The sequence below is a fragment of the Dermacentor variabilis genome, chromosome 1 (genome assembly GCF_050947875.1).
Source record: "Dermacentor variabilis isolate Ectoservices chromosome 1, ASM5094787v1, whole genome shotgun sequence".
Lineage (NCBI taxonomy): Eukaryota > Metazoa > Arthropoda > Arachnida > Ixodida > Ixodidae > Dermacentor > Dermacentor variabilis.
The window spans coordinates 26,104,862-26,129,489 of record NC_134568.1 but is presented as its reverse complement, the minus strand read 5'-3'; the positions used below and the strand labels follow the sequence as shown (position 1 = coordinate 26,129,489).

The 24,628-nt window shown below is 46.2% G+C and overlaps 1 protein-coding gene across 1 annotated transcript; it reads right to left on the bottom strand.

Moving 5' to 3' along the window:
* Positions 1-4,016: 4,016 nt before the first annotated feature.
* On the bottom strand, positions 4,017-24,141 carry LOC142569575 (uncharacterized). The gene is made up of 5 exons (XM_075678621.1): positions 23,808-24,141; positions 16,501-16,712; positions 8,186-8,297; positions 5,695-5,779; positions 4,017-4,116 (listed from the first exon to the last, which is right to left on the bottom strand). Exons 1-5 carry the CDS (start codon positions 24,118-24,120, stop codon positions 4,017-4,019), a joined length of 822 nt encoding a protein of 273 aa, XP_075534736.1. The 5' UTR covers positions 24,121-24,141.
* Between the last annotated feature and the right edge of the window lie 487 nt (positions 24,142-24,628).

Sequence of the window (24,628 nt, the reverse complement as noted above, 5' to 3'; positions counted from 1 at the left end):
GGCCATTCTCAACGCTCTTGCGACGGTTGGCCTAGGTGGTCGAGTCTTTTTGTGGATTGCAAGTTACCTATCTGCAAGATCGTTCTATGTGTTAACTGACGACGGCCTAACTACGCGACGCAATACCAGCAGGGGCGTTCCTCAAGGCGGTGCTCTCAGCCCGACGCTATTCAATCTCGCTCTTGTTAGACTTGCTGAATGCTTGCCAACTACCATCAAAATTTCAATATGCGCTGATGGCATCTGTGTCTGGACTTCGGCAGCCACATCCTCAGATACGTGCGCGGCTTCAAAGAGCGGCAACTTTGACAGCGAACTACTTGTGTAAACAAGGTCTCAGCATAACACCAGAAAAATGCGCACTAGTGACCTTTGCTCGCAAACCGATGACGCCTTATGTCATCTCAATCAATGGGCGGGTCATTTCCCATGTCAGAACCCACAGATTTCTGGGCGTAATTATTGACCGAGACATCTGTTGGAGCCCGCACGTGGCCTACATGAAACGGCGCCTGACAGCAACTTCCCAGTTGTTTAAATACTTGACAGGAAAGACATGGGGGATGTCAGTAGACGCAACGCTGAAACTCTACAGAACTCTCTTTCTCGGTTTTTAAGATATAGTCTACCTGTACTGAACAACACCTGCAAGACAAATATTCGTGTTCAGCAGGCAGCACAAGCTCAAGCACTCAGAGTTTACCTTGGTTTGCCCAGATGCACGTCAACAGAGGCAACTAATACGATTGCTCGGGACCATCCAATGCGAACTCACATTACGGTGGAAGCCCTGAGAACGCACATCAGACATTTTGCACGTGCCCCCTATCGCCACTTTGCAACACTACCTTTAGACAGGCACCAAGCATCATTCTCTAAAACTATCGTCAAGTACAACGACAAACTTCCCTCGGGCTTCACCGCTGCATCTAAACCATCGATACCCCCTTGGTGTCTTATCAGCCCCACTGTCCATCTGGGAATAAGTCTGAACTGTCGTCGCCTACGCTGAAACAACTGTCTCTGCTTCTTCTCTACGAGAGGTACGCGGACAATGAACACATTTATACTGATCGTTCCACAAACATCCAGTGTTCGTGCGGTGCTGTGATTGTCCCAGAAAGGGCTATTACCATCAGCTTTAGGACTGACAACCCAACAACATCGACATCTGTGTAACTAGCGGCTCTTCGCGCTGCACTTTGTTTCGTCAATCGGGAGCCACCTCGACAATGGTCAATCTTCAGCGACTCAAAGGCAGCCCTACAATCTGTGCTATCAGCTCTGCGTCTCGGGCCATTTGAACAGCTCGTATTCAATATTAGATGCCTACTCCATACATTACAGGAGAAAGGACACCACGTGACGTTTCAGTGGCTGCCAAGTCACTGCGGCGTCATAGGAAACTAAGACGCCGATAATGCCGCTCGGGCAGCTCTTGAAGACGCACAAGAAGAGGCCATACCCCTTTCACGGTCCGACGCAGCTAGCAGACTTCGAGTGCTTGCACAGGAGATCACGCTCTCTCTATGGTGCACACCAAACAGCCAGACCAACCGGAACAACCGTCAATACCACGCGCCCTCTTTGAAGCATATATGTATGCCAACTGGCCTCCGCTGAAGAGAGGCGACTCTGGTGTATCGTTATAGCTAGGGGTGGCTTTCACGAAATCTTACTCATTCCGCATTGGAATGGCCGACAACGTTCTCTGCAGTGCCTGTCTTTGCGAGGAGATGCTGGAACACATTCTGTGCGACTGTCCTGAATATAATGTTCAGTGACAGTCCCTGGCATCCGTTCTAGCGCACCTTGACACTAGACCATTGTCCCTCGAAACGATTTTCACAGGCCGCCGACAGAAGACATCGCAGCTGAAGGCTACGAAGGGACTACTTCGGTTTTTGAAAGAGACGGGATTGGACAAGCGGCTGTGACAGTGATATCACGTACCACGCAAGAGTAATGGACTCTAACGGATGGCGTGTGTGATGTGCTATGTGCTCTCTCTCTCTCTCCTCTCCCCATCTTTCATCCCCCCCATCCCGCTCCCATGTGTAGGGTAGCAAACCGGTTAAGCTAAACTGGTTAACCTCCCTGTCTTTCCTTCTCCACTTTTTCCTCCCTTCCTTCTGTAAGCACGGTGATGTTGCTCGTTTGATTTGCGGTGGAAATGGGCGGGGTCATTCCAATAGGGGTGGAATACAAAAGCCCTCGAGTAATGTAAGAGCCCTCAGTCCAGGACCCCATGAGCTATTACCACCCGGCGCGCTTGTATGACAAGATTAAGCCGGTCCAGCGAATTGATGCTGGACAGCAAACCTTCCCACTTTTGTGTTTTAGGCGTACGGAAAGTAGTAATGGTGCCAGTGCTAACGTTCGCTAATACCCGCCGTGGTTGCTCAGTGGCTATGGTGTTGGGCTGCTCAGCACGAGGTCGCGGGATCGAATCCCGGCCACGGCGGCCGCATTTCGATGGGGGCGAAAAAACCCATGTTTAGATTTAGGTGCACGTTAAAGAACCCCAGGTGGTTGAAATTTCCGGAGTCCTCCACTACGGTGTGCCTCCTAATCAGAAAGTGGTGTTGGCACGTGAAACCCTATAATTTAATCGTTAATTTTTTAACCTTCGCTAATGCCGTTGTGTGCTTAAAATCAGGGATCTTCTCGGAGTAAAAAGGTACCCAAAGGTCGGTGGACCGATTGGCACTGCGGGCCCACGCTAAAACTGCAAATGAGGCAGTGAAGGAAGACATGGGTTGGGGCTCTATTGAAGTCAGAGAAGTGCAAAGCAAAGCTAGTTTCGAAGCAAGACTCAGGAATATGGATGGAAAAAATGGATGGGAGGATAAATTGCTCAAATATCTGTACCTCGAAAGCTTGGACACAGGATGGAAATAGAGGTAAAGGTACTTGGCAACCAAGTACAGGATAATTAAAAGTGCAAATAGACAACCCTGAGTCATTAAAATTTAACTGATAGAAACAGACGGCAAATTGAATGAAGATGATGAAAACGAGAAAGTCCGTGGAGATTTACAGATACGGCATGCAAAAATTATGAGAGAAAATCTATACGATAAGGCAAAGGGAAGTACTTGGCTATTTGAGTACCGAGCTGATTGCCTGAGAACAAAAATACACCGGAGCAAATATCCGCCACAAAATTAGGCATGTATCTGCTGCAGCAAAAGTTCGGGGATGACTCAGCACGTTGTAATGGAGCGCCAAGATATTCATCCAGCAAGAACCGTAGATAACGTCCACCTTCTAGAAGTGCTGGTATTCAAAGCCGACGGAAGCGTTAAGTGGTAAGCGGTTGAGTTCTCAGTTCAAGTAGGGGGAAAATTAAAATGTACTGTTGGAGCCGGGATCGTTACAAGCGCAGGTAACTTTACAATAAAGAGGCAGGTTTTAATAGGAGAGATTGGCAAGATACCAGACTGCAATAGATGTAGTAAAACCTGATAAGCTCAGGTAGGCTAGGGGACCCTTGTCGTCGCCACGTTTCAAAGGGGATTCCGACAGAAATCATCACCATTATCAATCATCACCTATATCCTGGATTTGCATACTTTTCCATGTTAACGCATTCTTCTCTTTATTTTCTTAACTTCTTTGGCACTCACGAAAGAATCCTCTATTTAATATTAATTATCCATCTGAACAAGTCACCCATGCTTTCTGTCCTAAATGCTCTCTGGCCTAAAAATTTTGTTTTAGTTGAGCACGATTGCACACGGTGATAGTTTACTTCTCAACATTTGGCGTCAATACGATTTGGATTGTATTACGTTTCTGTCCAAATAACAATATGCGGCTCTATTTGATCAATGCGTATCGTCACTCTATGTCAAGAAAACAAAGCAGGCCATGATGGCGTCTTCAACTGCAAGATGGGCATTTGCTTCGTCAGTGTCATGCGACATCAAAAAAAAAAAATGAATCAGAATGTGAGAATACCACACAACCGGCAAGGTACATCCATATTAATTTGACTTATAAAAACTGAATATTTACTCACCCCCTTTTTCCACATATTTTGACTTTGAACCAATGGTAAGGTCGACGATCGTGGCGCCAACTATAATGACGCCTAAAACAATTAGGAATGCGCTGCAGGACAGAAAGAACAGTCGTCAATGAAGCGAGAGTTTTAGTTTTATTTTTGTTGTTAGCTTCACAAATGTACACAAGGCGAAAACCACGACAGCGTGCACTTGCATGTGATCCGGAGGCTGCAAACAGCGTTCTTATAAAAGACAGTGACATCCCGTCAAAGTATCCTTAATCGACTAGCAAATATCTATTTGAATTCTAGCTTCCTGCGCTTTTTTTATGCTATGTATCGTTGTTTTTATTGCGTCACTACTAGTGTGATCTCGTGTGTTTTCATTTTTGGTGATGTTGTTGATGCTTACGCGCGCTATCCCAAAGCACTGCTGGGCCACGCCCACCTCCTCCTTTCCTTCGTTCTTTCTTCTTATTGACCCTTCCCCTCCTCCCCTCCCTTTATTTTCATTCCCACCTATAGTCTCATGTGCCCGTTCAATCACTCAATCGTTTGCTTGGTGAAAAGTGACTGTTCCGTGTACGCTGCGAAGACAGTTTACGTCTATGCTTGATCGCAGACTATGCAACAAATGCTTTATTATAGGAGGGGTTCGCCTTCTTTATTGCACTCAAATGAATGTGGGGTGTGGTATGGAAGCTGCATAATAGCTCTAAAGACTGTTATCTTTTCATGCCACCTTTTCGTGTATGCGACAATGTCACGGTGTTGACAGGTCAGCGAAGTGTCTGTCGCGAATATTTCCAATGTCATAATTGATTAATTGATCGCGCATCCGACTCAATCGGTGCAAGGAATCACAACGCGGTGGTCATACATGCGCATGTTAAAATGCACACTCTTCTAAACCAAGCAGAGTGTGCCTTCGCATGTACGCGTTTGTTAGGAGCGTGTTACATCAGATAAAAGTGTTTTTCAGATCGCGAGAAAAGCCCGCGAATACACAAAAAATTAGCACGCGACTGGCCGCGCGAGGCGCTTTGCGCGTATTCGCGGGCTTCTTTCACGCTCGGAAAATCACTTTTATGCAGCCCGTACTGAGCAACAGAAGGCTGTATCGGGAGTTTATCATGTTGCTCTACAATTTTCTCATTGCCACTTTTAATCTAATTGCAATATCTGAAAATATAATTAAATAATTAATTATAGTTATGTAAACAGGCAGAATGCAAAAAGTAATCTGAGTATCTCCAAGCGACAGCAGACGATGTTATCTTGGTTATGCACAGCTACGGGGCATTCGGATGTTTTTGAATCTTGATGCATGATAGTTGGGACACCCTATAAAATACGTTTGATGCATTCTTGTGATGAATTCTTGGAATACACATGTTGTGTAGACGATGAATAGGCTATCAGTGCGAATACCATGGCGGTGAGTGTTGAAGAGCCTATTGTAGGCTATAGGAGGCTGGCATAAAACAGCGCAAGCTTTCTGAACAGTTTAGCTCCAAAGACCCACAATGCAAAATATATCGTTTTGTCCGCTACTATAGATAATCAATATTGCTGCTTACAACCTTCCACACAAATTTCGATTCAAGAAGTTTCAACAAAGACGAGCAAGTTCACAAATCATATTAGCCATTGTTAGTGGACATGGTAATACGAGAACAACTTACACAATTCCGATTTGAAGTGAGCTCCACGGCTCGGGCTCCGCCGTAACACAATTCGACACCCGAATTTCTGCCATAGGGGGTTGTACTGAAAAAAAAGAAGAACATTAAAGAAACCCGACTGGTGTCTCAACTACACTGTATCTGAACTTGCACGCGGTCATTTTGCGTAGACGGAATTCATGACACTACCTCCAGACGCACTGACTTAGAGCTGAGACCTTTGACACCAACAGAGCTTTATTCCCCTATGTTTAGCTGGCCGAGCACGCACAGATTCGACTTCAGCGGTGCTGAGGCGGCCGCACACCCAATATCCTGATTCATTACCTTTCGTTAACGTCATCCTTAAGACAGATTGAACCGCTACATGACAGGAAGTGCCATTATTTCAATTGCTAACTGCTACGTGCATGTGCGAAAATGAAGAGCGGGGCTTCGTTGTTTCGGTTGTGTGAAAGCATGTCGTCTTTCACCAAATACTTTTAAAATCTTTTTCTGCATTAGATTCACTGAATACAGTGAACAGAAGTGGCAATACAGGGCCAGGAAATACCTCGGGTAAGAGAATATAAATACCTTGGTATATGGATAAACGAATAATAATAATAATAATATTTGGGGTTTTACGTGCCAAAACCACTTTCTCATTATGAGGCACGCCGTAGTGGAGGACTCCGGAAATTTTGACCACCTGGGGTTCTTTAACGTGCACCTAAATCTAAGCACACGGGTGTTTTCGCATTTCGCCCCCATCGAAATGCGGCCGCCGTGGCCGGGATTCGATCCCGCGACCTCGTGCTCAGCAGCCCAACACCATAGCCACTGAGCAACCACGGCGGGTGAGGATAAACGAAGGCAATAGATATATGAAAACACAGGGAAAAACAATAACAGTAAAGGGGAAGAGAAATGCAGCCGCAATGAAGCACAGAGCGCTATGGGGATGCAATAGGTACGAGGTGCTCCGGGGTATGTGGAAAGGTGTAATGGTTCCAGGGCTTACTTTTGAAAATGCGGTTGTTTGCTTGAAATCAGGGGTACAATCAGAACTCGATGGGAACCAATGGTCAGGGGGACGCCTCACATTAGGCGCTTATGGGAAGACTACAAATGAAGCTGTGCAAAGTGATATGGGCTGGACTAGTTTTGAAGTGAGGGAAGCTCAAAGTAAAATTGATTATGAAGAACGACTGAGGAATATTGGAGAAAGTAAATGGGCTGGGAGAGTGTTGATGTATCTATACAGGAAAAACATTGATTCACAGTGAAGGAAAAGAACTAAGAAGCTTACCAGCAAGTATGCGGCCTGTAGGGTGGGCAACACAGCAACAAAGGAGGTCAAGCGGAAAGTCAGAGTGGCTGAAATAATCTTATGGGTGGCGGCAATGGGAGAGAAACCTGCCATGAGTAACTACTTAAGAGGAAAAGGCGAAATCAGAAAAGACACAATTTACGATAACTCAAAGGGAAGCTCATTACTTTTCGAAGCGAGATCAGGATGCCTTAGAACACGCGCCTATAAAGCGAGATATAAGAAGAAAGAAGAAGCGTGTGCTTGGGCTGCGGTAAAGTTAGGGAAACGATGGAGCATGTTTCATTAGAATGTGAGGACATCTGCCCAGCGGTCGATTTGGGCACCGCTGGCCTCCTTGAAGCCGTTGGATTCAGCGAGAACAGGGGAAAAGTAAACATGTCCACAATAGAGATTAGTAAGAGGCGATTGGAAGATTGGTGGAAGAAAAGTAGGGAAACGACAAACAACGGAGACGCATAAAAGCAAAGTTCGCAATAGGGGGTCAGAAAATTTGGTCGTGGGAGTCCATATTGTTCTTTTTTACTTTTTTAACCTAAGTGGGGCACTAGGCAGTATAATAGCAAGAGCTTGGTGGCGCAGCCCACCGCTCCGTTCCAAAGGGGACGCTCATAACATCCATCCATCCATCCGCGGCAGTGGCGGAGGCGGCGGCCGTGCGGGGGCAAGAGTAAACCCAGACTCGTGTTTCGGCTCTTTATGCACTCACACAAAGCTTCGCTGTATGTAGATTCCAACTCGTTCGATCTGCTGCTTTCTTTTATTGTGTTCTTTCCACCAGTCGTTTGTTCATTCTCCCGCCTGGCCAATGTAATCCAGCCCCCATGACAGAGGTACGCTGTAAGCTACACCCTATGGCGCATGACACAATAAGAGGCTTTGCTGGTTTCTTCACCCTTGTGGCTATGGCTGTTCAGATTAGGTGAGCTTGCTACAAAGCTTGCTAAGCTTCTCTGGCGTTGACAAGCCCATTTGACGTTGACTGACAGGCTAGCATTTCGGCTCGTGGGAATTCTTGTGCTAATACATATTTATGACTTTTCACACACCCGCGGCTAAGCGGATCTTCTTTAAGACGGTTTCAGCGACTGACGAGAGCACATGACCGGGAAAATTTGCCAACTAGAGCCGCTTCGCTTGCTCACGCAAACCCACATGAACTGAATTCGTGGAACTCACCTGCGTCAGCTACTGCTTGCAGATCATTTTCGTTGCAGTCGTCTAGAAAGCATATGCCTATACGAATCAAAGGTGTTTCTTGTTCCTTGACTGCTCCCATGAAATCAAGAATCTGAAAAAGACATAAGTATTTTCAGCACTAGCGGTCGCTAGTAGAGAAACATTTGGTGGCAACATTTGTGACAGGCGTAGGTCTCTGCTAAATGAACAGGAATCAAGCCAAAATAAAGAAAAGCTGTCTGGTATATTGATCCGCCAGCGCTATATGATACAGCTGTTTGAATTACTCTCTTAGGACAACACTAGGAAGTCCTCTTCTGACAGAGAGCTTCTCTAGCAATGTTGAAATGGCAGTACTCATACAGTATTTCATACACGCAAATGCCGAATTCAATCATTTACGCATAGGTTTCCGTATTATTATCCTGTGGAACTGATGGCACGAAGGCAGAAAAGAATGGCAAGTTTGAACAAACAAGCTGCTCATTGGGCGAACGAAAATAAAACAACTGGGAGGCGGCGACAACGGCAAGCACAATCTGTAAGCGTTGCACCAAATGTCAAAGTTTACACTTGATAAAGTGGAAGCATGGGCGAGTTGGTGATTGATCAACATGGAGGGGGGGGGCTGCACAGCGTAGAGGACACACAGAGCCTGTGTTGTGACCTATCTTCTGTCCTCGACCTTTGCGCTGTGCAGACATATCGAAGGATTCAAACGAGTTTTGTGCTTAACGCACGTAGTCCACATTCGAGATTAACAAACAGGTCGTTATGCTGTCATCGCGGCAATTTCTCACGCAGCAACAAGCCTCGCGACAATCGTAGCACTGCCTGATTCCGGGTGCGCCACTAGCGCGTAAGAAGAGAGAGAGAAAGGATGCATAGAAATGCAGGAAGGTTAACCAGAGGCATTTCCGCTTGGCTATCCTGGACGAGGGGGGGGGGGGGGGGGTAGGGGGGAAGGGTTAGGAGGGAAAAAAGAGAAAGAGAGAGAAAAATGAGAGAGAAAGAGAGACGAGCATGAACAATGTAAACTGCGCACACTATACGGTGGTCATGAAGGCACTTCGACCTCGGGAACTTGAGCAGCGCGAAGAAAGCTTTCTACGTTGAATTCCTTTGGGAGCACTGGCCTGGACGTTAATGCTATTAGTGAAGGATTGCCCAGTCTACCCAGCGTTGTACATATCACTTGCCTCTCGGTGCTATAGCACGGGCAAACTAATACGATGAACCAGTATCTCGTCACAGCCGCATGTGTCGTACGTGAGGCTGTCGGCAGTTCCAGTCTGGTTGGCATCATCATCATCATCAGCAGCAGCAGCAGCTAACATTTATGTCCATTGCAGGACGAAGACCTCTCCCAGCAAATTCCGATTACCCATGTCTTCCACTAGCTGATGCCAACTTGCGCCTGCAAATTTCCTAACTTCACCACACCAGCTAATTTTCTGTCGTCGTCGACTACGCTTCCCTTACTGTGGCACCCATTCTGCAACCCTAATGATTCAACAATTATCTGCCCATAGCCTGCCCAGCTCCACTTTTTTTCTCTTAATGTCAAACGGGAGTATCGGCTATCCCCGTTTGCTCTCTAATCCACATCGCTCTCTCCCAATCGCTTAACGATATGCATAAAATTTTCCATCCATCGCTCTTTGCGCGGTCTTTAACTTGTTCTCGAGCTTCTTTGTTAATCACGAAGTTTCTGCCCCATGTGTCAGCACCGATGGAATGCAATGATTGTACACGTTTTAGTTATTGACAATGTAAGCTCCAAGTCAGGATTTGGTAATGCCTGCCGTATGCACTCCACCTCATTTTTATTCTTCTGTAAATTTTCCTCTGTATATTTCCTTCTGCAATTTCCTGTAATATCCTACTGGGGAGGGGGGAGCTAGTCAAGCCATCTCGGACTTTTTCTCTCTCTCCCCCATCACAATCTGAATGGAAATAAAGTAGTATTAATATCATTATTACCTTCTCATGATCAGCATCCCTCCTGAGTAATTTACCTAGATAAACGTGCTCCTGTACAGACCCCAGAGGCTGACTGGCGATCATGAACTCTTGTTCCCTTGCCAGGCTATTGAACAATATCTTTGTCTTCTCTATATTATTATTCAACCCTACTCTTACACTGTCTTGGTTATGGTCGTCAATTATTTGTTGCAATTGATCCCCAGTGTTGCTAAACGAGACAATGTCCTCTGCAAACAGAAGGTTGTTGAGATATTCGCCGTTGATCATCAGTCCTAATTATTCCTAATTTAATATCTTGGTAATGAAGAAGAAGAGCACAAGAACAAGGCCAGCCAGATCGTCTCTTCCATGCCTGCTGTGCAACCAATGGGCTAGCCGGATCGCCAGTGCTTAGCACGAGTGTGAGCCGTTCGGGCAACCAGCTGTTCCTGCTCTGCTTACCTGTCTTCTCGGCTACGAACAGACATTACCCTCGGAACTGTTCAGTACACCCATTACATCTTGAATACTTCTTCTAAGCATGCAATGAATATCATTGGAAATATTGTGCCTCCTCACTTGACCCATTTCTTGATAGGTATTTTTCCACTTTTCTTGTGGAGAAGCAAATTAGCTGTGGAACCTTTGTAGACATTTCCCGGCCAAGATATTCCCGTATTCCTCCTGTCCTCCTTGATCACGCAATGCCTCTGTGACTGCTGATATCTATACTCAATCAAATGATTTTTTTTTTATATTCTATGAAATCCATATTGAGAGTTTCATAGTAATCCGCAGAGTTCCCAGTTACCTGATTGATGACGTAGACATGATCCATTGCAGAATATCCCTTCCTGAAGCCAGCCTGTTCTCTTGGTTTATTGAAGTCAAGTGCTGCCCTGATTCTATTGGAATTTACCTTGGTGAATATTTTATACAATAGTGAAAGCAAGCTAGTGGGCCTATAATTCATCAATTCTTTAACATCTCCCCTATTATGGATTAGTGTAATATTGGCATTCTTTCAGCTCTCTGGAACACTTCAATCCGCGAGGCATTGCATATAAAAGGACGCAAGCTTTTCAAGCATAATAGCTCCTCCATCGTTAATTAAATCAACTGTTATTCTATCTTCGCCTGCCGCTTTTCCCGTGGACATGTTTTGCAACACCCTCCCAGCTTCCTCGCCAGTAATAGAAGGAGCCTCTGTATCCTGTTCATCACTACTTCCAATGGAGGTTGCGTGGCTGCTCTGCCCAGGTCAGTATAGAATTCTGTTGCTTTTAATATATCATAGAAATTGCTGATGATATTGCCCTGCGTAACTCTCATTTCACACATCTTGCCTGTCCTATGCCAAGTTTTCTTCCAACTGATTTCATGTTGCGGCCATTTTTTATTTCTTTTTACTTTTACGTCTCTTCGCGTTGTAATAACCCAGGCGGTAAGCGTAGCTGCATATCCGGGGACAAGGAATGTAAACGACACATGGTTAAAACGTTCGAGTTCCACAGGGGGCAATGTACATTCTCGGGACATCGAGCGCAGCCAAGCCACAACGTCAGTTCACGAAAGCGGAATCAATGAGCATCGACCGCTCTCAAGTGCAGATCAGGCGGGTTCGTCGACGTGGTCATTCCCGCTGATATTGCAGCGTCCTTGAAGTCACTCAAAAAGTACGCCATGCTACTTGTCATGGCTGCGATGATAAGTCGGTCGAATCTTCGAGACCAGTTCATTGGGTCCGTGGTGCATTGCATTATGTATGCTTTAGAGAGATGCCTTGGAGTCGCAGAAAACTGTCCATTGTTAGGATGGCTCCGGACTAATAAAGTCAAGTGCAGCTCGGAGTGCAGCGAGCTCTGCGCCCGTCAATGCTTTAATATATGGTGCCTTCAACTTGGTTTCTTCAGATTTCGCCGGGATAATGACTGCAGCCGCAGAGCTGTTGAGTTTCACCGAACGATCTTTGTGAGAGCACGTTGGCGATTTTGTGCACGTTGTAAAAATGTTCCAAGGTTGCTTGTGTTAAAGCTTGCAATGGCACTCCAGCTTTATTGATATTGCCCGGAATCGCCCATTGTACTTTAGGCCGATGCGGACACCACAACGGGGCTGACAGTTATGTTGCAGGCGTGAATTGTGCTGGCAAGTAAGACTAATGTCTTGCAATTGTTATGGCAAATGTTGAATGTGGCCTCATTGCTGAGAGGCAAGTAAGACGGTTTGAGGGAAGCCGAGTCAGATGGCGAATGTGCGCTCTCAGGGAATAAGTAGCAATATAATCTGCAATAGGATAGTATCTCGCAATGGCCACTGTAACGGTTGGAGATGAACTGCTTAGGAGACCAAGACACGTTCTGAATGCTTGGGCTTGCACACTTCTCAAGTCTGCAAATATTTGTTGCGCAAGTATTTCCTAGCTATTACAGATAATTTCAGTACAGGAAGCCCAGAAATAGTGTATTGTATAATTGCAGCATTCATGCTACGTACTGAAGGGCCCCAGGATTTCCCGCCAAGAAGCGCAAGAAAAAATACACTACAGTGGTTAATCGCTTTGTCACTTGCGAGACGTGGGGGCTCCAAGACAAGTCCCTATCGATGATGACACTAAGAAATCGGTGCATTCGTCTATTTGTAACAATTTGACCATTTATCCGAAAAGCGTATGGAGTCATCCCTTTGCGAGTAAAAGCAACGAGTGAACTATTGTCAGGTGAAAGTTCCGTGGGCCTTGCCTTCTTAGATATGTCGTCACTGTCATCGAAGCCTTCTGAAGTTGCACGCGAATTTGTATGTGGGTCACTCCTGTTGCCCATATGCAAATATCGTCCACATATAAAGGGAGAGCTGTACGGTCTGTGTTGTGGCCGCGGCGGGCAATGCCATAAAGCAACGGAATCAAACTGTTTATTTGGCAAGCTAGTTGGTAACGGACAGAATGAACCATAAACAAAGCAGTGTGCGGTGCTTATATAGGCATGCCAGCAAGCGGAACGCCAGCGAAGATGTGACACGCGCGCGCACAACTGCGCAGTGACGCCACATCACAGACGCAAAAACGCGTCTTTGATAACACTCCTTCCCCTTTTTTTCCTTTTTCCTTTCTTTTTTGTTACGGTTTGTACCGACCAGGAGGCTTTCCGGCGTAGGCGCTGCGTCTATAAGAGCTTGCTTCTCCGGATCCAACGCGGTGTCACCTTGCGGGGACTGTATCGTAACACTGTGGTCCCGAATAGTAGCACGGGATGAAGACGGCAAGTTCTCTGAAGTCGCAGCTGGTTTTGGTAGCAGCCCTGCAGACTCTAAAAGAGGCTCTGGGGAGGCAACAGGTGATATTCAGGACTAGATTCTATAAACGTTGGGGGAATACCCTTGAGTAATGGCTCGGTCTCAGGCAACAAGGGTGGGCGCAAGTTGTTGGCATGAATTAACCTGATTTCTTAACCGACTTGTATGATTTATGTTGAAGAATTGCATCGCTACTTTACGACGCCGCGTAGCCATTTCTCATCGCCGGAGCGCCGACCTTGCACCAGGGTCGGGTCATTCAGCCTGAAGGACCGCCAGGTTCCTCGCTTTTCATCTACAGTGTTCCTTGCCTTTCAAAATCACTTATGCATGCGGTCTTTTAGACTCGGTTGCAGGAAAGTACGACGGGTGCGCGGCTTCCACGAAAGAAACGTCTCTGCAGGGGTCTTCTCCGTAGATGCAGTACGTGTGTTCCTGTACCCGAAAAGAAACCAATCTAAACGATCCTGTAAGCTTCTCTTCACACACCCCTTTTCCTCGTCACATAGCTGTCGAAGCAGATCTTTCTCTACGGTTTGTACGAGTCGCTCCGTGATTCCATTCGATGCCGGATGGTAAGGCGGCGTTTTAGTATGGTTCACGCCGTTTTTGCGAAGAAAGTCACTGAATGCAGAATCCGTGAACTGTGAACCACTATCAGTTACAACTTCCTCTGGAAGTCCATGTGCTGCAAAAACACTGCGCAGTTTTTCGATGGTTCTGTCGGGGGTTGTCATCAGGGTGACCTCCACTCACATAGAATGCGCATCAATTGACCCCAACAACCACTGGTTCTCTGTGAAAGCGAAGTCCAGATGCACTCGCTGCCACCTGTGCATCGGTCACCCCCATATCAGCAATGGTACTTTTCGTGGAACATCTTGTGTCAACTGGCAAGTGCTGCATCGCTGAACTATAGACAATAAATCTCATCATTTAACCTCGCCCACCAGACATAGCTACGAGCGAGCATTTTCATGCGCGTCGTGCCTGGGTGACCTTCGTGTCATAGGCGGAGCGCTTGGTCACGTAAACATTCAGGGATGATGACACGGTTACCTCACGTGGCACATTGCTCATCGATGGACAATTCATGTCGCCTAACGAAATAAACAGACAAAGCGCTATCTTTCACGTACGCGGGCCAGCCATTCAATTTGTAGTCAAGCCCTGGCACAATAGGATCTATGCGAGTTCGCTTCTGTATATCAGCAACACATAATGGCGCCTGGTCAACGGCAGAAAAGAAAAGGACATAATCCGAAACATCTTTTTTTTTTCGTTTGGCAACGGCAAGCGCAAAAGAGCGTCAGCATTTCCAACAGCACTGCCTTTTCGATACACCCACTGGTAATCGTATGCTGCTAGCAATAACGCCCAGCGTTGCCTTCTTGCTGCCGACATCAGCGGAACGGGCTTCTCTTGCGCTGACGATTAGAATAAATGACAAAAGTATGGCCATAGAGATACTTAATGAACTTTTTGAGCCAGAATACTTCAGTGAGGGCTTCTTTTTCTATATGAGCGTAGCCCTGCTCAGCTTTGCTCAATGTTCTGGACGCGTAAGCAATTGGCCTCTAGTTTTTCCCAATTTTGTGGAAAAGTATGGCGCCAAAACCATATGGTGATGTATCGCAAGCTAGTCCCAGTTCCTTCTTCGGGTCATAATACGCCAAGACGGTATCTTGCGTGAGCCACGTTTTGCTTTGTTCAAAAGCCTTTTCTACTTCAATCGACCGCTGGAACCCCTTTTCTCGGTTCAGAGCACTGTACAAGAGCTTCACTCTTCACGCGCATCCATACAACTGCGCAGCGATGCCACATGACAGACACAAGAACGCGTCTGTAATAACACAACATTTTGCGGCAACGAATCCACGAGACCTACAAGCACCAGGTTGAACAGTGTAGGGCTAAGTACTCCGACTAGCGGAATACCACGAGAGGTGCATCTAGAAGGCACTGGTCCTGTCCTCAGTCGAAATAAAGATTGTTCGGACAGATGAGCTGTGTATCAATCGAAAGACGTGTCCACTGGCCTCAGCAGCTTCTAAGGCGTCCAGGATGGCACGGTGAGCCACAATATCAGAAGCACCTGGTAAATGATTATTTTCGACGCGGACGCTAATCGATAGATAGAGTTATTGACATTGTAACGTTTGTGCAGTACCAGAAACACATGAAACAGCTCACTGCGGCTTTATGCCAGTGCTTAAGAAAGTAATAAGACTGATTATGGTGAAAACAAAACATTCAAAGATGAAAGGTATACTGAAAACATATATGCATGCATGTGAACAAATGAAGAAGAGCAAATTCGTGGCCCCGGTTTAGCAAGTATGTCGAGAAGTGATATGAATAGGACGTTAGCTTCAAATCGCTCATATTAAGACCGTAGTTTGTTCTATTTTCGCATTTTAGGACGGGAAAACATTTTAAAGCTATATGCGCTGTGAATTAGTTCTCATGGACTAAATATCTTTTTCTGCTACATGCATATTCAGGTGATATTTGTAAGCGTCAGAGGCGCATGAATAAGATATTTGTTGAATTTCGTCTAACCCAACCGCAGATAAGTAGGCGTAAAAGTCTCCCTGTCACAATGAGAACCGACTACCTTTTACTTATACAGATACAGTAACTCGTCATACTTTCTAAACTATTCTAAGTTGAGGTCTGTTGATTGATTTTAAGTATGTGGAAATCTATTGTAAATCAAGTCGATGGTCCGTCAGCTGGACTCTGCCGTGAGAGAGTAATTAGGGCATAGTTTAGTTTGTTACTGTTCACATGAGTGCACTGAGCCATTCTTACAGCGGTCGTCATCGCAGAGGAGCGTAAATGTAACAATCCAATCATATTTGTCTCATGCCACGTTTAAATTAATTTTACGAGTTTCTAGATGAATCGTCCAGTACATGCAGGGCAGCGGCCCGAGAACCCTTTCGTCTAAAGCGAAACTCGCGGGAAAGTAGAAAGTCTTCATTGGGGCGGAATATTTGTGATAGAATATCGGTTACACGTAGATGGGGCACCGGATAGTAGGATTACATTACCTTAGGATGCACCATGGCCGATAAGAATTCCATCTCCTTCGGACCAAGAGCGTCCTTCTTCGGCTGGATCTGCAAATTGCAGTACTGGCCACGTGAGCTCACATTTCCAGAGCTGTCACGCACCTCCGTCTCGATGCACTCGTCGAAAGCTCCTAGGTCGACGCGGGTAACTTGTAGTACGCCCGTCGGGTATTTGCCCGTGGCGTCGAACACTGCATTGCCACGGCCACGTTAAGGTTACGCAAGGTATGACCACGCTGTCGTTCTTTGAGACAAACTTTCGCACACACAACACCAAGGAAAAAAAAAAGACTGCCTCGACTTCCCGCCCTTAATGTATGAAGACCTGATGGAGCGAAGTGCAAAAACGCTCGTGTACCGTGCAATGGATACTAGTTAAAGAATCCAAGGTGGTCGAAATTATTCCGGAGTCCCCCACTATACCGTGTGTCCCAGCTAAGGATAGCCAAGCTGTCTAAAGAAAAAAAAATGATAAACACATCGCGAGGTACGATTATAAGACATACGGTGCTAGGTCATTAGAGGTCTGGCAACAGAACACAGTCACTGTTATAATGGTATCTTGCCACGTATTTTTATATCTTCTTTTTCTTTATACATCCTGGCTAAAGTTAGCTGGGACTCCCTATATAAGGCGTGCCTCATAATAATATTGTGCACCCCAGAATTTTTTTTATTAAGATCTGACGGCTATAGCTGTTTACGTTTGCACAGTTTGATCAGAGCCGCTCCGCGGACAAACAGCACTTGCAGTGCCATCTACTGTTTTCTTATAAAAATTAAATTCTGCGATATTACGTGCCAAACCCACGATCTGATTGTGAGGCAAACCGTAGTAGGGGGGTTACATTTTAATTTTTTACCATCTAGAGTTCTTTAACGCGCACCCAATGCATGGTACACGGGTGTTTCTGCATTTCGCCTGCATCTAAATGCGGCCGTCGCAGCCTGGATTTGATCCCGCGCCTCGGGCTTAGCAGAGCAAAATCACGACGCCATCACGGCGGGTGTTTGGCTGCTTTTACAATGTTTGAAACAGCGTGCAAGATTACCAGGGGCCTAGACTGCTGTTGCTGTGACAGCACGTCACGATTTACTTTTGTTGTCTCTTTTATTGCGATGACAATTATATGCACACTCCCGGCGAATATTCGCGCCTACACCATCGCCGTAGTGTTAAGTATAAAGTCCAAGTGCGACAAGATCCCGTCGCGCCCCGCGCACGGTTTATGCTGTCGGTGCGAGGGAATTCATGCGAGGATGAGCCGAGAAGGACGATGGTTTGATGCGCACCGTCTTCCCGCGCACCGAATGTAGGAGGTCACGAAATCAAATGTGCTCTGGGAGAGGGGAACGCCCGGCTCATTTCACCATCTGATGAATTTCAGACGCTCAAAATACTAGGGACCATTTTATGCAATCCCACGCCATCGCTGTTCATGTCCCTTCTTCTTGCTTCTTTTTTGTATGTGTTAGTGCTCGGGCGCGCTATGGCGTCCTTTCTATTTTATTATTTGTATTTTAATGCGTTTATTTTATTTTATTTTTGTTATTAATATTATTTTTTTATTTTTTTGCATAGAAGTGAACTGGAGTGGCTCGAGGCGTACTGCTTCGAACCTCTCCAGTGAGACGCCATTTAACCCATCTCTAGATGGTAAACATTCCGGGTGGTCATTCTAAACGGAGAAATTCAGCGCAGCGAGCGAGAAATCACCAGGCAGAAATTGTCTTTTCAAATCATGCGGCTTCAAGCAGCATAGCGGCGCACAATACGATGCGCGACAGCGGTGACCGTATGACCGCAGTGAGCGGATTAAGTGCAATCAAATCTCGCTCTGACGTAAAGCGGTTGCTTTTGCAATTTCCAGTTCCATTACGGAGCGTCTATTTGAGCGCCCAGCGGTGACTGCAGCTGCGCTCGTAAAGAATGACGGCTCAGTGCCACTGTACAATGATGTCAAAAAAGAAAGAAAAGATAGAAGAACGTTGCGTTCAAGCTCTCGATGGCGCGACAGGAGCTATCCGCTCGCTTGTCACTGACGAATGCTGCTTAATCGACCAAAGATATCGATCTCACCTTCCTTGCTATTCAAGGCAAAGAACATGCTATGTTAATAAGTTTACCTACCATGTTGAATGCGTCACAGATCGCATGTAACGAACATAACCCATGCGCTGACCATCCGCAGAAGTTCTAGTACGAATGTACTTCCAATAATGCAAGTGGACTGTCTTTTAAAGGTCGTTTGCTCGAGAATGGTGTTTTTATTCGAGGGTCACACGATTGCACCGAGCAAAAAATACATGCGCTTCCTCCATCGGCATCTACCAGTGCCTTTATATTACGTGCGGGCTTTATAGGCGGAACGGACTTAACTCGCCAACACACGTACTCTTTGTTAATCACTCAACAAATGCACGAGGCATATAGGCACGAATGTGGTGAACGTGAGACGAGGGCGATGTAACCATTAATAAAACACAATACGAAATCTTGAGAAGGTCGCCCTCGCGCCAATTTTTATTTGACTTACCTCGAGGTCACTATGTCAAAATTTGAATGAATTAATTTGTAAATGCTTGGTGACGTTTACAGCAGCATAATATTGCCCATTACACTCCATCATGCGCACAAGTGTTGCTGGAAATGACAGATCGATACTCAAATGCGCTCGCTGCCTTTGATGAGGTGACCACGGTTAGAAACCATGTCGCTGCACAGGATCAGCGCATGCCTCTACATATCACTTGTGACATTTCATTTGCACGTTGTTTTCATTTGCACCAAGCCATTGCTCTTGGTGAGCGCAAAGCCAAGAGCCAGTCCAGTTCTTCGCAAATAGTCCGAACACCCGCGTAGCTAGTGACTGCCACGCGCTCACGATACCACTGCCTGCATGCCGATGTGTGCCTGCAACGTGGCCAGCGTCTGCAGATGTCACGCGTACAGCCGCAAAATATGGTGCAATGCACTATGTGCAGTGCACCATATGACGGCACCAAGAGAAGTGAATGACGACACCAAGAGGAATTCGATGCAGCGAGTCTTTTTTGGTTTGTTGCATCAAATTTCAGGAGTCTAAAGCTCATTTCAGAGCCTATTTCTTGCAAGCGCCTGCGGCGCTCGTGGGCTGGAGCCCAGTAAGCTATTGTGAAATGTACTTTGGTGGCTATAGCAAAGGCGATTCTGATACGCAGTGTCTATGTGTCAACTGGAATGTATAGCGGAGCGGCCATTTCGCTGCGCAGAGCCGAGAAGTGAGACATGAGAGGTCAAGCTTCAATGCAAACGAGCTTTTTTTTTTCTTATATAAAGCAGCTGATGGGGCTTTCGAGAAATAAATGGGCAAAATGTGGAACTAACACTGAACTACACTGACGCACATCTCAGTTTCTAAGCATACCATGTCTGTGAAGCCCCCCCGTATGAATAGGGTGCTCATGTCCTACTCCTTAACCACGCAGATCACGAGAACGAGACGGAGAAAGAAGCTTGAATCGCAGCAAGGGGAAGCCACCTGCGGCAGCATGTATATCTGGCCTGTTGTGATTCGCACTGACGCGGCATCAAGGGAACCACAGCTAACTTCCTCTAATATGTTCGTCCACGAGAACGTCCTGTCTGCGACACCGAACAGATTGTCATCGTTCAGTCGTCCACCACTGACCACTGAAGGTCACTATAACGGCAGCCAGGTTATAATTGTCCAGGGTGTCATGAACGTTCCGTGGTCACACGAATCTCGCACCAATGTTCGCTTGATGCTCATATATGCACGCCCAGGTATGTGACACACCGCGCACAAAGGGTGCAGTTTGTTCATCCCTACATCACAGCGTCAAGGAGAAGGACGAGTAGCTGATCTTTGCGAAGCCATGCAGGAGCGGCGATGCGTACGACAGGTCGGACGCACGAGGAACACTGCGCGTTCCACTGAAGTGATGTGGCCACCTATAAGTCACGGAGGTCGTACTACGAGGCCTCAACGTGACGATCGCGTCATCCATTTTTGCCTTTGGCTGCAGCCATCGGATTCTCCGGCGGGAAAAAGTTGCCTTCACAGGCAATACACGTGCGATAAAACGTACAGGCCAGCGCTATAAAACCATCTAGGTCCAATCATTGTTCTCTCTAGTTTGTAGGCCCTTTATTTATTTTTGATCTACTTGTAAGCTGGCTAACCGGTCAATTTGAGGCATTTTTTGTTATTTTCATACATAGTTCGTTCATCCATAGTTGCTTTGTTCACGATTCTTGGCAGTCCTGTGTCCAAATAACTAGCACAGAAGAACACCTAATACATTCTTTCAGAAAGCTTAACCAGAGTTATTTGTTTTAGGCAGAAGAAATTGAACTTTGGTGCATATTTCATACCGCGCTGTGAACAGCGCGCGTTCATTGCCGTACACGCATTGGAGTGGCGAGAAACAACGTTTGCGCCACGGGAGCGTCGTAGAATGTTTGATACTTCCATGCCTCCGTTTATTCAGTCAGTCAGGATTTGAAAGTTGATCATTCGATAAGCAAACAACATGTATAATAGTAGCGGGATCCAAAAACTATTACAAAAAAGAAGGCGAGGTCATTGTTTTTGTGGATTTCGCAGAAAATTACCACTACGTTGTTCAGTATGCTCCCGTCTTTTCATTGGACGAACGAACGGGCTACAGCCTGCGCTACAGACGCATGCTTCCGTCCGGATGAAAGCAGTGATGACATCTGTGATCATTACATACTGCCTAAAACACACCACAGTGTCAGCGTTCTGAGCTGAATTTTTCAAGATTCACAAAACAACAGTTTCACGGAATTAGAAAACTGCTAATGGAGGTTCACCCTAGTACGAGAGCCGGAAGAATATTCTAAACCTCTCATACCACGCACGTGACTACAGTATCTCTGTAGAATTAAACTTTTTAGAGCGTATCTCTTAGGCGCCCGTTGCTGGGTTGAGCGTCACCGTCCCTCGGCGTAACCGCACGAACACGCTCGTTCCACTGCTCGCGCATTCATCGTCGTCGTCCGCCACAGCTGGCTCCGATGCCGCTCACCATGCCAGCGTTCTCATGCTTCCTCTCCCCCTGCAAAGGCGCTGACGGCACTGGTCCACTGCCAGTCGGTGCAGTGATATTGGTCTCAAATTCTTTGTCTCACCATATCGCGAATTGAAAACACGTACGCAGCTGCGCTCAAATTTCGCATTAGGGAGCATCGCAATCGTCGGACATTTTTTTTCTTGACACTCCGCATGGCAAAATTGCTTGCAATGTCATTGGCAGCATTGTCAAGAGTTCAGTGGCTAGGGCAAGCCTTCAAAGGACTTACAGAGACCACTTTACGACCAGCTATTAGAGTGGGCAAAAGAAAAAGTCAAAAGTATCATGGTCATGTGCGTACTGAAAATTATTGTACAAGCAAAAAAAAGAAATCAAACTAACGCCACGGTTTTAAAGAGCCGTATCAGACGCAGGTACACAATTCCACCGCTTTCATCGAATGTCCCCTATCCGTGATCGGTGTGGGGCTGACTTCCTATTCATCGACACGGGAATTAGACGTGGCTAAATAAACGGAGCCCTGGCAGTCTCAAGCACTTCTGTAACAATCCCTCGAGAAAAACCTGATGTCAGTACGTAATGTTTATCGCCACGTCAAGACGTGTAGTGCAGTGAAGATGCACTGCTAGTCAACGGCGCCGAAAAGAGTTCAACAATTTTTTCCACAAAGCAAAAATTACTTGAAGTAAACCTTTTGAAACAAATTGATAGATGTGCTATGAAATACGGAACATTTCATCATTTTAAGTGAACCCCCTGAATGCGTAAGTTACAATTGAAATCGCGACAAAAATTCAAGTTTTGAAACCGTGGGATCATTCTTCTCTAACATTTTGCGGTTGTTGCGTGCCAAAATATTTTAGACAATTATTTGGACATAACAATGCCAAGAATTATTAACAAAACAGCCGTAGACTAATCAAACATTCATTTTAAAATTTCAAAAATGCCCCAAATATACTTTTCTGCCCGCATTAAAACTACATCAAAAATAAGGTTGGGGCCTTCAAAGGATAGTTCATAGTAAATCACACTCTTTCTAAGTTTGTGAGGCAAAAATCCCGCGTCCTTTGAATTAAGTATCAGCGCTCGCGATTTTTTTTTTCTTGTCAATTTTATTTTGCCTAAAGGGTAGCATTCAAACGATGCTCAAACAGACAAAACATGTTTTTCGCACACAATACTTTGTAGTTGCATTTAGTTGTACCTACTAAATGCCCACAATTGAAAAAAGAACTCTGGGAGGTTCGGGTTTTCGGCTGGTGCGTTGACGGGACGCGTGTACACCGAACTGCCCTCAGGGCTTCGCTTTCGCTGCAGCAGCGCCAAGAGTTTCACGGAGTTGGCCAGTGTCACAGAGTTTCACGGACAATTGAACGCTTCTGGTACGTCGTGGAGACGACGTTAGAAACTTTCAATGTTTTACACATCCTCCTTAAAATATAGAAAACCACGTCGTGAACCCTGTTGTTGGACCCTCTATCGGTTTCGAGGGCGTCAACGCAGGGATCATTGTCCCTGCTCTAAACCAGGCACAAATTTTGTCAGCGCTACACAGTTTTTGGTGCAAAGACTATGCAGAAACGTACATGTTCTTTGCAGCTCGAAGTTTGTGCAGTCATGTCACGTTTTCACCTCTGTGAGGATGATAAAAGAGCAACGAGACGAAACGTTACCTTCTAAGGAATTGAATTGTTTCATGAGGCTTGGTTCGTGCCCAGATTAAGAAAGCGACGACAGAAAGGGAAGACACGGTAGAAGATACTCGCAAAAAAAAGTAACAGCGGTTGTTCATTTAGTGCGTTACAGGACGGTGAAAGCTTTGTCTATCACAGGCCTGCATGCTCCTCTGCTGCGCTGCCTGCTGAAGCAACAGTGCACGTGAATGGTCGTAAACAAAAGTTTAAGAGCCACATCGTGGTGACATACAGCTAAATATTATTATTCTACAGAATGGGGGGGGGGGGGGGCTAAACAGCTGGGCATGGTCCACCGCTGCGGACACAAAGTAACGCATAAGAAGTAGTATATCTGTGCCTCTTAGCTCCACACCGAACGCAATATTTGCGACGATATCCAGGCTTCTTATGACAGGCTCGACCTACCTTCATTTTGCTACGATTTGGTGCACTGGTTGTCTCAACGACAGTACCGCGCGTACTTCCTGTAGTTTCGCCGTTCACTTACCAACCACGATATACAGGGGAAAAGGCGTGTTCACTTACGTCTGAGCGCCCATGGCTCCGGTTTCTTGAAGGCGACCACCGTGCGGAGAAGGGCCATTCTGCACTGTTGCCGAATGTTGGCCCCGTTAAGCTTCCGCATCAGAGACGGTGGTACGCTGGCGAAGAGGCTGGCCATCATGTTTTGTAGCCCTTGCGTGATGTCAGCAGTGTTATTATCTGCATCTGCGGCAGCTGTTGTCACTGGTGTCGACGGCGCAGATTCCTCATCGGCGCCACCCGTAACATTCTCTGCTAGCGAGCATCTAGCGGAGATCTCGAGCAGCAAGCAGATCGCCAACACGATTAATCTCATGGTGGCACTTTTCCGTCTACTTTTTCCCATCCGTGGTGGAGAGAACATCGTGCGCGATTCCTAAAAAACAGAACTCCTATCTTTTTTTTTTCTGTATCTGCTGGCTGCCTCTCTTTTACGATGATTCAAGACGAAGAGCCAAGTTAATGAAAAGAGCAGAGCGGTAACAGCTTGCAAAACTGAGTTATCTCTGCCCACACTCGTACGAAGGGCAGCCTGGAAGTCTCTAGTGTCACAGCAATGTCCGTCGGCAAAGCAGCGAAACACACGAAACGCAGCTCGATACTCTAATATATCAATGTGGCGTTAGCCTATGGTTATACGTTTTGCTAATGGGAAAATGTGAATGAATCTGGCTTCGAGCTTTGGAGCAGCCGGTCTTGATAATCGTTGCGGTTGACTCGTCAACGTGGCCAGGTTGTAATGGTGCGGAATGATTACAAAGGATGGACACTTCTGGGCACTCCCGGCTGACTGATGTAACGTGGTTATGAAAAGAAGACAGCCT